Genomic DNA, 13,982 nt, shown 5'->3' on the forward strand with positions numbered 1-13,982 from the left:
TTCTCCTGTGGGACTGTCACAGTTCTTTAGAAAACGTTCTTGTAGACATACTCTGCGCACCCATGTGCAGGTAGCTCTAGGGTATGTGCCTGGGAGTGGAGTTGCTGAGTCAGAGAGAGAGGCCTTTACTGGGTGAGACAGCTTCACCCGTCTTTTCCAGCTGGTTGTACTAAAATACGTTTCCACTAGAATATGCAGGCCTTTTAGTAGTCGCGCTGCTAACAGTTGATGTTTTCAGGCTTTTTAACTTTTGTGAAGAGATGAGAATTTAGCTGTATCACTTTGTAGTTTTAATTTGTGTTTCTCCGACGACTGTTGAGATTGAGCCCCTTCTCGTGTGTCGCTTCAGCGTCTGGATTTTCTCTTTTGAGAAGTGCCCCTCCGCGTGCCTTTGCTGGTTGCTTTGAGTCCTGAGTCATCTGTCGTTTTCTTACTTGTGTGTGGGGTGACCTGTCCTTGGGTTACATGTGTTTTGGGTGTCTTTTCCCACTCTGTACTCATATTTTCACCTTCCAGGTGATGTCTCTTCATGCGGAGGACATCAAATCTGTTGTAGTTGGAAATCAGCCCTCTGCCTTTTTGGTTAGGGCTTTTGTGTTTTACGAAATCCTTCCTCCAGCTGACAATGAGTGAAAAGCACCAGCCCTTAACCTCACAGACCAAAGGGAAATGAACACCCCCACACCTGCCACCAGACCAGCCGCAGATGAGAGTAGGGCCCTGGCCAGCACCTCGGTTGGAGCCAGGTGGAGGATCCAGCCCAGTGGTGTCAGCTTCTGATTGACAGAATGTGTAAGAGAGGAAATGTGTGTTCTTTTAAATCACAACATTTGCAGTAATTCATAACACAGCAGTAACTAATAGACTCAGCAAAAGATGTGCAAGCTGTAAAAAACACTCAGATAGATATTCTAGAACTGAAATATTTTTATGATAGCTGAAATTTTTTTTTAAGACAACATGACTGGAAGGATGTGGTAGCAGAAAGAAGATGACAGAAGAGTCTGAGCGAACTTTAAAATCAACCAATAGAAAATAAGCATTCTGAATAATGAAGAGAAACACTGGGAAATAACAAACTTAGCTTAGGAACTTGTAGGTCAATAATGAATGGTCAGATATTTGCATCATCAGACCCTAAGAAAGAGGGGAAAGGAGTGTGCTGCTGGAAAAAAAAAATTGGGGGAGAAGTTCTCCCAAGTTTGGCAAAGATATAAACCTACTAATTCCAGAAGCTGAGTGCACCCCACATAGGATAAACTGAAAGGGATTTATGCCCGGAAACATCCAATCAGACTGCCAAAAATAGCCGGGAAAAAGTGACCCACTGTATAGACAGGAAGGATACTTGATTGACTTCAGCCTTCTCATCAGAACCCTAGGGGCCCGAGAGGTGTGGCATGACATTTTTCCAGTGCAGAAAGAAAGGCTCTGTCCATCTCAGATTCTGTATGCAGCGAAAATACGTTCAGGGGGAAAAGGTGAAATAAAGACATTCCCAGATAAAGTAAAAGTAAGAGTATTTATAGCCAGCAGATACGCTTTTTTAAAATAGTGAAAACAGACAAACAAACAGACTTTTCAAAGGAAAACCTGAAGCAGCAGAAATGTAGGACAAGCAAAAGGAACCGTAAAGGTCTTGAGTAAATATGATCACCTGCTTTGATTTTTTTAAAAACTGTATTTGATAGTAAAGGAAAAAAAAGAAACCCTTCCTGACCCCAACTCATGAGGATATTCCCCCATTTTTATTTTCTCAAAGCATCCATCATTTTTCTTTCCTTGTTTGTTCTAGAATTCACCTGGAATTGATTTAACGCTTCCTTTAAAATAGGAGTCCCTGTACTCTTTATTTCCATCTGAACACCCACTTGTCCCACCGCATATGTTAAAAGTAGGTCCACAGTTTGCCCACCAATTTTCAGTGCCGGCTTTTACTTTGCAACCTTCAAAATGTGGTGACTTTTGGCTTCTAAAGCCTCGTTGCCCATTCTGTGTCCTTAGGGTTTTTGGTTCTTTCCCTTTTCCTTATTCTAATTTTAGCAGCATTTGGAAGGAAGCACACTGCCTTTTAAAGTTCTACCTCATTTAACTTGAAGCCATTTTTCAAATCATCACTTTTTAGGCTAGTTCAGAGACTGTGAAAGCCTCAGCCACACTTAACATCGAATTTAGATGCAGTGAGAGCTGAAAGGGAGAGGGTCCTTGTGTCTAACCGGACCGTGAGGCTGACAAGTCTCAAGTACAGTTTTGAGGCAAAAAAGTCAACATGATTTTCTTGCATGCACCGTCAACAACTCACGGTGACACTTGTCTCATTGAGAAAACCTTCAATTCATTAAACAGCCTTTCTTTAAAAGAGTCAGAAAAATGAGGTGTAATTAGTAATTAAAGAAATTCTGTTTCTTGTTTGAGAATCAGTCTTACCACACTGTAGTTACTATGTAATTAAAACTCTTTTAAAGAGAGCAGTTTAAAATGGTAAAAAAATAAATAAAGCGCTTTGATTTTTAAGAGAGACCCAAAATAACTTCATTTGTATGGAATACTCAGATATGTAAAGTGACATATTCTCTAATGGCCTCAGAGTAAAGGTAGCTGAGCACAGAACTGATGCTTTTAAACTGTGGTGTTGGAAAAGATTCTTGAGAGTCCCTTGGTCTGCAAGGAGATCCAACCAGTCCATCCTAAAGGAAATCAACCGTGAATATTCACTGGAAGGACTGAAGCTGAAACTGAAGCTCCAATACTTTGGCCACCTGATGTGAAGAGCCGACTCATTTGAAAAGACCCTGATGCTGGGAAAGATTGAGGGCAGGAGGAAAGGGGATGACAGAAGATGAGATGGTTGGATGGCATCGCTGACTCAATGGACATGTGTCTGAACAAGCTCCAGGAGATGGTGATGGACAGGGAGGCCTGGCGTGCTGCAGTGGATGGGGTCGCAAAGAAGAGGACTCAACTGAGCAACTGAACAACGAACAACAGAGCTAGCTTTAACATGGTTAAGGTTGACTAGTAGAACCGTGATTATGCGTACTTTTTATTTTCTTATTTATTTATTTTTTAGTTACATTTTTGTAACTAGTCCACATGTACTGTGAAGAAAATGCATGGTAGCAATTTGAGAACTATGTGGTTCATGGTCCCTGCGGAATTTAGTCTTGCTTTAATTAAACACAAATTATGTCTACTCGATTATTTATATTGTATTACATACATAGTTTAAGTGATTGCGATTGTCTCAACACCCGATTATTTTGCAATTACTTTGATCGGTTATTTCATTTAATCCTTTGGCGTTTCACAGCTTTTTGTCATCTCTGCACAAAGACGTCATCAGGAACATACGGGAACAAAGCCACCTGGGTGGTGGGACACCTATGATTAAATAGGCTAGTGATTGCTTACTCTTTTATTGTTGCAACACGTTATTATTGTGTGTCACGGGTGTTGCAAGAACAAGTTAAGAATCTCTATTATCTAAAGAACGCTGGTCAGTTTTGAATGAAAAGCGCTAGTTTGTACGCCAGCATACTTAAAATTTCACAAACTCTAGACATCATTGATTCAGAAGTGATTACTGATATGCAGACTTTTTTTCAATTGAAGGATAATTGCTTTACAGTATGTGCAGGCTTTTGAAGGTCAGTAGATCTTGGAAGTTCTGTGGACAATTGTCTTCCTCTATTTAGTTGTGAGAAAATTTCCTCTACAGGCTTCCTGTCTGGGGAGTAATTTGATGAAGAGGGACTTGAGGATTCGAGTCGAGTAGAAATCCTGCGCAAGTAATAATTGTGAGTCAGTCCACAGCTTTTAGTGGTTGACAGTTCAGCTTCATAATCTGTACACCTTTGAAAGCTGTTTTTAGTGAACATGGGTCCTGAGATGATAGAATGTGAAGGGTCCCCATGGTCTTAATTGACATTTCAAGTTGGTTGATGTTCACACAAGTTCTTATTCATGGGAATTGTGAAGTAAAGATGATTTTCTTCCTCTTGCACATGAGGAAGTGGAAGCCCGTGGCTCCCACCTGGTGAGGGGCAGAGTCTGGGCCGTAGCCAGGTTTGTCTGGCTTTAAATTCTGTATCCTTTACACCAAGTTTTTGTCTCTTGATAGAACTAGATTCCAGCTTTCTTTTTCCACCCTCCTGTTTGGGCCAGAAGTTTAATTTCTCTTTGCTTCTTTGCTTTCTCTGTTTGTAAACTGGGCATGCTCTTTGTATTTTATGTAAATTAAAAGCTTGAAGTGTTATTTTTAAATACTTTGAGAGAGCAGGAAAGACTATTATAAGATGTTGTATGTAATTATCATGATTTTATAGAGCTTTTTTTCTTAAGAACACAAAGAGCTCTTTTTATAGGCTCTGGGCCCATCCCTATAGTATCTTGGAGGAGAGTGAAGTTCTTTTTCTTAGCGAGACATCTGAGGGTGGAGAGGTTCTGTAAGTTGCTTCCCTGCCCTGGTTGATGGGCAGTTGGGTGAGGGGGGAGTGAGCTGTCCTGAGTGCTTGGGAACTGAAGGTCCTAGCGGTTTAATGTGATGTTGATAGCCCTGCATAAACTGTAAAGCACTGTGTAAATGAAAGTACTCTAGTTAAGCTATCTCACTGTTGAGACAAAAGGAGACAGAGATATGTTAAATGGCAACTTAGAGTATTAAAGAGATGCTCTAAGATGGCCTGCTCCAAGTTGAGCCCCAAGGATAGATTTTCCCCCAGGACTGTACCATTGGAATTGGGAAGCATTTAATGAGTGAGAAATGTTCTTTTTTCCCATAGATTCCTGTGACCTGGACAAATCCCTCGGGCAGATATCACATTGGCATAAAAAATGGCTACGATTTCTATCCAAAGGCTCTCAAGGAAAGAATTCAGGTAACGGACCATCTAGTATCATGACTTCTTCAGATTCTATTCAGACTGAAGAAAGAGACTTGATTCTATTCAGACTGAAGAAAGAGACTTCCTTAGCTCTCACTAACCTGATGATTATTAAGGGAATCTGGAGACTTTCAAATGATATCTGCTTCAAGAAAGATGCTATCCAGTGAAATGTTACCTATTCGTGTTTCCTAATCTGAGATACATAGAAAAGTTTAGGGAATCTGAATACCTTGAAATTTTATTCACATTTTGTGTATTTGTGTTTTTCTGGGAAAAGGGATATGCTTTCGCTGGATCAATTTAAAGCCTAGACTGCCTTATTTATTCCTGTTCCTGTCATTGCCATGTAGTTCATCCCATTTTCCTAGTCTTTGCCTTGCTTTCTTGATCCCAGGTAGTGATGATTCAGTACCAGGGAAGGAAGTAACTCAGACCTAAAGCAGCTGAAGGACGGGAAACACAGTCTGTCTTTGGAGAGCTAAGAATTGTAAAACCAGTGAGATGGAGCCTGCTTTATAATAGCACAGTCGACCTTTCGGTAGTTACGGGAGAGTTTGAAATGTTCATTATCCATCCATTATAGTAGCCACGAGCCACAAGTAGCTATTGAGAACTTGAAATGTGGTTAGTGTGACTAAGGAAATGAAGTGTTAATTTTATGTAAGATTTTAAAGTAGTAAAACAAGATGTGATCCTTGCAAGTGGGCCTTCAGGGTGAGACCTATGGGCCATATAGTCTAAGGTTGTGATTTGCTTCTCCAAGGGTCAGTGAGCCAGTGAGAAGTTACTCAGTATTTTACATATAAATCTTTTACTTGTCAGATTCCAGTCATTCTGAAAAAAATTTTTTTTTTTCAGAAAATAAATGCACATAAGTTAACTTCTATTAGATACTCTTTTATTTTAATATTTCAGGCTGAAATGCACAGTCTTTTTATGCATTGTATTAAATTTAATCAGTCACATTCAGGTATGGATTAGGGTCAAGCAGACTCCCCTTTCTTAGTCCCTTGGAGTTGATTGTTTTAGTGGAGAGGCTTTCTTTAGCTAGTTGACTTCCACTGGGAGGCACTGTAGTTCAAGACACTCGGGAGGGCAGGCAGACCAGTTTCAGCAGCAAATAACCCATCAAGTCAACAAGGGTGGGGAAAAAGGAACAGGCCAGGGAGGTGGGAGACAGGAAGTCCACCAGAGTGCAGCTGCGGGCTTACCCCTGTCTTCTGCTTGCTCTTGGCTGAAGGCATTTCTTTTTCCTCAAATGATGGGATTTCAGGCTGTTACCTGACATGGTATTATCTATTCTTGGAGAAGGATTTAAATGGGCGCCTGTGATGTATAAAAATAACATCTAGCTGTGCCTTGGTAAACTTGTGCTTTTAGAGTCTAGGCGTGGTGAATTAACTAATCAAGTTTTTTGTAACTGATCCATTCATTGCTTTATCAACTTGATTATAAATGATTTTTTTTTTTTAACCTCTGTATGAGCACTGTATAGCATTGCAGCTAATAACAACTCTTAAATTCCTGTCTCAGTTTACCTGCATGTTAGTCCACCTCATTGGAAGGGCATTTCTCTGTCTTTGCAGAAAGAACGGAAGGAAAAAATCTGGGACCCTGTCCACAGAGTAGCTCTCGCGGAGGCCTGTCGGAAGCAGGAAGAGTTCGACGTTGCCAACAACTGCCCTTCTCAAGTTGGTGCTAGTTGCTTTTATTTAAACATTACCGTGTTCTTAGAGAATTAACAGTTCTTAGAGAATACACAGACTTTTTCCCCAAGTTTGTTTTCTCCCCCATGTTTTAACTTGTCTAATTTTACTTACTTATTTTCCTTTCCTCGTTTGTCCTGAAATCAATTTATATATCAATTAAATGTTTAAAAGTTCTTAATGAACATAGAATGGCCGCACGGAAAAGTGCACACACCCTAGATGTGATGTCATGAATCGTCACAAAGGCAGCACCTCGAGTGCACGGCACCCCAGCACCTCTCATGCCTCTGACTGCTCACCGCTGCCTCCACCCAGAAGCAGCCACCATCCTTGATGGCTGACACTGTCCAGTGACTTCACCCATTCTGAATTTTGTAAACTGGAATCATGCGGTGTCTGTCCTCTTACGCGTCGCTGCTTTCATCCGATGTTTTCTGTTCGATCCCTCCAGCGAAGGGTGTTGCAGTAGCTCACTCTCGTTACTCTGTGAGGGCCGGACCACAGTGTATGTGTCCAGTCTGCAGATTGATCCTTGCTTCATTTCCAGTTTGGGGCCAGGATGAAAAAATCCTGGTTTGGAAGTTCTCGTGCCGGTCTTCCGGCGGGTTATAAAGTGACCGTACCAATTCCGTCGGAAGCGTACGAGAGTTCCCATTCTTCTACATTCTTGCTGTTGCATGTTTTGTGAATCAGTCTATGAGATGAAAAAAATAGCATCTCGGTTTATTATGAAAGCAGTAAGTGCTATTGCAGAAACTGGAGCACCAGAGGTATTGTAAGGGTTAGCAGGTGAAAGTCTCTGGAATGTCACCACCCAGGGATGCTAGCAGCAACTTGATGTTCGTCCTTCTGAATTTCTCTGTTAATGCATGCCAGTTTTTAAATGAATTTTTAAATCGAAGTATAGTTGATATATAGTGTTTTAGGTATACAGCAAAGTGATTCAGTTATACATACATATATATATATATTCTTTTTCAGATTCTTTTCCATTATAGATTATTACAAGATATTGAATATAATTCCCTGTGCTATACAGTAGGTCTTTGTTTATCTATTTAATATGTAGTAGTGTGTATCTGTTACGCCCACATTCCTAACCTGTCCCTCCCCTCCCTCCCCCTCTGGTAACCATGGTTTGTTTTGTGTCTGTGGGTCTTTTCTGTCATGTCAGTAAGCTCATTGGTGTTGCTCTTTTTCAGATTCCACACATAAATGATATCATGGCGTTTGTCTTTCTCCTTCTGATTTATTTCGTTTAGTGTGATAATCTCTGTATCCATCCGTGTTGCTGCAGATGACATTAGTTTGTTCTTTTTATGGCTGAGTCATACTCCATTGTGCGTGTGTATATATATTTATATATGTGCCACGCTTTGTTTATCCAGCCACCTGTTGATGGATGTGTAGGTTGCTTCCTTGTTTGGCTGTTGTAAACAGTGCCACTGTGTACACTGGGGTGCATGTTATCTTTTCAAATTGGAGTTTTTATCATTTCCAAGTATATGCCCTGGAGTGGGATCGATCACTGGATCCTGTGGTAACTCTATTTTTCGTTTTCTAAGGTAATCCCCATACTGGTTTTGAAACATAGTGGCTGTACCAGTTTACGTTTCCCACCAACAGTGTAGGTGGATTCCCTTTCTCCATGCCCTCTCCAGCATTTATTATTTGTAGACTTTTAGAGGATTCTGACCAACATGAGGTGACGGCTTCATTGTAGTTTTCATGTGCGTTTCTCTCATAGTAAGTGACACTGAACATCTTTTCCCGTGCCTGTGGGCCACATGTGCGTCTTTGTTGGAGGAAATGTCTATTTAGGCTTCTAGGCCATGCATTTCTTAATCAGAAATGGGGTTGTATCGGTGATTCTGAGCCCTGGCTGTCTGGTAGGATCACGTGAGGAGCTTTAAAAACTCCGTGTTTGTGTCCTAGAGAGGAAATAAATCAGAACCTTACACAGGAGGCAGATATTTTAAAAACTTTTCAGGAGTTTTCATTAACATGCTGGTCGGGTCAAGGCCCCCCAGCCTGTATAGATGTACACACACACACTTTCATTTACTTTATCTGTGTTCATTTTTAGCAGCTCTATAATTTTTGGTTAGATCACTTTTGGTTCTTCAGCCTCCTGTTGGAGACATGAAATATAGTATTTCAGGTACTACATATACGGCACTTACTAAAGAAGGGGGAATCTGAATTTAATTAGCCATTTTATTTTGTATGCCACAAATGCTTATATTGTCTTTTTCCTTGAGGAGGAGTAAACATTGAATATATTGAATAAGGAAAAATAAAGCATAGCTTAAGATTTGGGGAACATGTGAAACCTAAATTTTTATTCACTTGGACTAGTCAGGCGAATGTAGGGCCATCTCGTATAGTACGTACTTTTTAAAAGTGCTTAGATTGAAGCATACGAATTTTCCGTTTTTATAGCTCAGAATGGTTGAATAGCAGCTTATATGTACTTGGTCATAAATACAGTATGTATTTAACTCAGCAAATTTAACAGAGGCGAGATTATTCATAATTCCTATTATTTATTTGGGCTCTTAAGAAATAGATTTGAAATGGAAATGTTCCTGGATATAAAAACCTAAAGGTAGATAAACTAATGTGTAGCAATTTTAGTGTTGCATTTAGAACTGAATCATGCAGGTACAGGTCATGTGACTAACACCCTTGGCCAAATGAGGTCCCCGCCACCTAGCACTGTGTCTTTCCCAAAGCAGGGGTAGTGAGGGACTGACTATGATAATAAGTGAAATTTTTTTTAATTTAATACTTTAAGTGATATCTGCCACTAAATTGAATTTCAAATTGTACAGATATAAAAGGAAAATTTTCTTATATTTTTCCAGGGTAAAATAACTTTACTACTGGGTCACATTATCTTTGGTTGTCTGTTAATATCACTTGTCAAGAGCACAAAATGTACTAACATTAACACATGTTCTAATTGATTAGGCAAATAAATTAATCAAGGAGGAGCTTCAGAGTCAAGTGGAATTGCTAAACTCTTTTGAGAAAAAGTACAGTGATCCTGGCCCGGTGTACGACTGCTTGGTGTGGTTTGATGGTGAGACCTGGAGGTAAGCCATGTGGATTTTATACATCTTCATTTAAAAATGGTCTTGCCTGCTCTGAAGAACATTAAGCCCTCAAAACTGCCCAGAGATTTGGTTTACAAGACATTAATATCTCTAAGCAAAGCGCCTCGAGAGCCGGGTTGGCTTTTGAGTAGTTTCGGATAAAGCCTTTTGAACCTCTTAGTATTTTAGGCATGAAAGCTGACTCTTAACCTCTCTTAAAGAATCTTACCCCCTTAACCAGACAGTAGTCATTAAATAGACAACAGCTCATAGAAATGTTCCTGATTGAAGCTGGGCAGTTTGGAAAGTAAGTGCAGGAGGATCTGGCAAGAGTATCTACTATAAATGTTGTAAGGGCAGAAGAGGGAAGTGGGATAAGGATTTACCACCAGAGACCTAGACGCTAAGTTGGTCTGATTCCTGAAGCCGGTGGGTGGTTTTCTTCCTGGAGGTCTGTGAAGGACAGTTCCTAGAGCCCCTTGTGCCTGACTTCATTTAAGGGCTGGTTGCTTAAGTCATCTTACCCAGTCTTTACTGAGGCCCCTGTGACAGAGGCAGCTGCCACGTTTGTGCTGGTAAACAGATGGTGTGGTAAGAAGAACCTCGAGAAATAGTATTGTGTGATTTTTAGATAACTTGCATTACCTGCTCTTAATTCTCCTTTCCCAGAGCCTGCATTGATTCGAGTGAAGATGGGGATCTGAGTAAATCGACTGTTCTGAGAAACTACAAAGAGGCCCAGGAGTACGGCTCCTTTGGCGCCGCTGAGATGCTGAATTACTCCGTTAACATATACGACGATGGGAACCTGCTCTCCATAGTGACCAGTGGAGGTATTCTGTCTCAGGTTTGCTAACTAGAGATGAACGTGCAAAGTACCGGGAGGAAAAATTCCTCTGCCCAAAAACAGCCTTAAGGAGAACTGACCGATCCCTACGACAGAACTAGGTCTGGAGTCACGGATGTGATGAGATTTCCTGGAAAGGTTTTTTTTTTTAAGGCCACAACCATGTAGGATCCATTCCAGGAGTGTGAGCATGGTCCAGCTACAAAAAGAATAAACATAGTTCATTCTGTGAACAGTAATTTCACCTCCAAATACTAACTCCTGAAAATTCACCCATGAGTGTGAAGGATCAGGATCCTTACCACAGCTTTCTGTGTAATTTCAAAAAAGTTACAGACTTTCTTGGAATTTGTGTGTTGGTTTAAAATTATGTTATTCATCCTGTGGAATATGTTATATAGTAATCAAAATGAATAAATCTGCATATAACTATATGTATAAATCTCAGATCCATAAATTTTAGTGAAGAAAATATGTTGATGTTAAAAAAACTGTGTGAAAATGGTTTATGGGTGTGTGTGTGGGTGTGTGTGTGTGTGTGGTAAAAATATAAAAATACAGGTGCACAGAAGGTGTGCACCAGCTGCAGGGCAGTGCTCGCTTCTGGGAGGGAGTGAGGAGGGTGAAGTGGGGTACCCAGCTCCCCCCGCCCCCCCACGTCCGCAGAGGCACAGCTCAGGTACAGGAAGCTGCACAGACTACACAGTCGCAGGGTGGTGAGTTCTGATGTGTGCACACACCCCGGAAACCTTCCCCACAACCGAAACAACAGACCTCCATCACCACCACCCTCAAAGCCTGGCTTGTTCTTCCCTTATAGTCCAGTTGTCTCCACTCACATCCTCTGGTAGCCGCTGAAGGGCTTTCTGTCCACCCTCGATTACTGTACATTTGGTAGAATTTTATATAAATGGAATTTTAAAAATACAGTTTGTTTTTGCCCGCCCATTTCAGCATGTCGGGCTGAATCCATATTGTGATGATAAGTAGCTTGTTCCTTATTGTTGAGTATTTCACCGTGTGCGTCCACCATGGTTCATTTACCCATTCACTTTCTGATGCGCATTTGGGTTGTTTGAACAACTGTGTACAGGTCTGTGTAGAAGCTGGTTTTTGTTTTAGTTGGAACCCATGTCTGGGAGAGCTGGTTGGGTGTGGTCGGGCCATACGGTATTGAAGACCGTCCGAGCTCCCCTTGGCAGTAGCAGAGTGTCACACCCGCCGCAGAGCGGCGTGCACGTCCCCACCCTGGGGGCCACCCTCAGCCTCAGCCCTTTAGCAAGGGGTGGCTCCATGTGGCCTTCGTTTGCCTCTCCCAGATGACTCATCTTCTCATACATTTATTTGCCATTGGTCATCCTCTTGGGAAATGGTTTTCAAGCGCTCTTTACCCATTTTTCTTTTGTGTTCTCTTTTTTTTTTATTTGAAAGGTTATGTTCTGGACATAAGCACTTTGCCAGTTACATGCGTGTGAATACTTTCTCACCTTTGTGACTTAACAGCGTAGAATCCCAGATGGCAGAATAGCGTATGTAATTCACAGTCGTTTTTTGTGAATTATTATTAAGAAACAGAAGAAACAGTACCCCCTTACACGTTAAGATAAGAGTGTTTTTATTCTGATTACTACTACGCAGATTGAATCTCGCGGTTAAAACTTTGAGCCTCTGAGGGTGTTACCTCGTCTTCTCCCCTTCTTGCCTCTAGGAGCCCACGGGACACACGTAGCTAGCATAGCTGCCGGGCATTTTCCCGAAGAACCTGAGCGGAATGGCGTAGCTCCTGGTGCTCAGATTCTTTCCATCAAGATCGGAGACACAAGACTAAGCACGATGGAGACAGGCACAGGCCTCATCCGAGCTGTGAGTGCTCCTGAGCTGCCGGCGTCCAGGGCTGATGCTTCACGGTCGGGGACACTTTGATCAGCAAGCTGCTCTTGCTTTACCAAAAATGCATGGAACTGTATCCAGTGTATAGGGCCTTGTTTTCAAAAGCCCCAAATGCTTAACTCACTTAAAAATATTTTTATTAGAAATTATTTGGGGTAAAGGGATTTGGGGAAATATGAAAACATTGTTTACATTATACTTCTCACTTGTAGTAAATCCCTTAGCAAACTATTTTGAGATACTTTTAAAAGCATGAAAAAAGGAAGACGTCTCAGCCAGCCTGCTTCATCAATGTTAAGAAGAATTTATTCTTCATTTCACTTTAACATATGAATTCTATTTCACTTGAGTGAATTTAAACTTTAAAGAGACCTCCTTCATCTCTCCAACTCAATTCTGCAGATGCTGGTTTGTTTTTTATTGACTACTTCCCGTGCCGTGTATCAACACCACCCCCAAACACACACACACACACACACACCTTTTTTTAAGTTTGTCAGCCATGTCTGGCAGCAAGTTATGAATTTAGATATGAATTGGAGTATGATTGGTTACAGAACTGTGGGATGCCTTTATTGTGCTGGCGTTTCTGTTTTTATGAATGGCTGCCTAAGCTGGACTCTTTATCTTTTTACTAGATGATAGAAGTTATAAATCATAAGTGTGATCTTGTCAACTACAGCTACGGAGAAGCGACTCACTGGCCAAATTCCGGGTGAGTGTTCTTTGCCACTCGTCAGCCGTGGAAGCTCAGCTGACAGAGAACAGTGAGCGTTTCTGTATAACTGGATCGAACGTCACAGCTGAAGGAGAGCAGACTTGGGTAGATCCTGCGCGTCCCTGAGGCCCTTCGTCCACGGTCACGTCTTTGACGCCGGTGTCCCCTCCTGGCCGGTGGACCCGACGGCCCCTGGGACCCTGTCCACAGGCAGCCCGGCCTCGGGTGTGCGCGCCTGACGGAGCCCGGCCCGCGGGAGCCCGCGGGTGCTGCGGCGGCGGCGCCCCTCGGCTGCTGGCTCTGCGGAGGCCGCCCTGGCGGCGTGCTCAGGGCCGCGGGTGTGGGGTCAGCGCTGTCCTTGGTCACAGCGCGCGCCCTCCCCCCCTGGACGGCCGTTTCACGCCTTCTCCTTGGGGACTCCCGGCCACCTCCCCATCAGTGCTCAGCTGGCGCCCTTGCTGCTTGCTTTCCCAGAGTAGGTAAAAATGCTTAGAGGGGACTCCGGGCCCTCCTGTGACCGCCTGACCCCACCAGCTGCCATCCCTTCTTCTTTCATGAAGCCTACCTGGGATGAAGAGCCTGGCCCTGGTCCCCTCCACCCTCGGAGATGCCCTCCAGCATCGACCTGCTCCTTTCCTGGCTCTCTTTCCTGTCAGAGGGACCTGCTCAAGTATCCACTAGCTTTAAAACTAACCAGTAACAAGCCTCCTCATCTCCCATGGCCTTTGCTTGCTTTTCCAGCAAAACCTAGACTGGTGTGTTGACCGTTGTCCATCGACGGCTCTCACTGCCCCAGTGCCCTCCCTGAGCTGTAGGGTCTCCCAGCCTCTGGCT

The 13,982-nt window shown here is 42.5% G+C and overlaps 1 protein-coding gene across 3 annotated transcripts in view; it reads left to right on the plus strand.

The window, feature by feature from the left end:
- The window catches only part of TPP2 (tripeptidyl peptidase 2), a 58,756-nt gene that overhangs the window by 8,479 nt on the left and 36,295 nt on the right, over positions 1 to 13,982 (plus strand). For all 3 annotated transcript variants that reach the window (XM_042255043.2, XM_027973762.2, XM_015098260.3), the window contains exons 3-8: positions 4,782 to 4,877; positions 6,473 to 6,577; positions 9,569 to 9,693; positions 10,363 to 10,526; positions 12,249 to 12,403; positions 13,069 to 13,145. In XM_042255043.2, the coding sequence (XP_042110977.1) occupies positions 4,782 to 4,877; positions 6,473 to 6,577; positions 9,569 to 9,693; positions 10,363 to 10,526; positions 12,249 to 12,403; positions 13,069 to 13,145 (722 nt within the window). The remainder of the gene's footprint in view (positions 1 to 4,781; positions 4,878 to 6,472; positions 6,578 to 9,568; positions 9,694 to 10,362; positions 10,527 to 12,248; positions 12,404 to 13,068; positions 13,146 to 13,982) is intronic.

The sequence above is a fragment of the Ovis aries genome, chromosome 10, assembly GCF_016772045.2.
Source record: "Ovis aries strain OAR_USU_Benz2616 breed Rambouillet chromosome 10, ARS-UI_Ramb_v3.0, whole genome shotgun sequence".
NCBI lineage: Eukaryota > Metazoa > Chordata > Mammalia > Artiodactyla > Bovidae > Ovis > Ovis aries.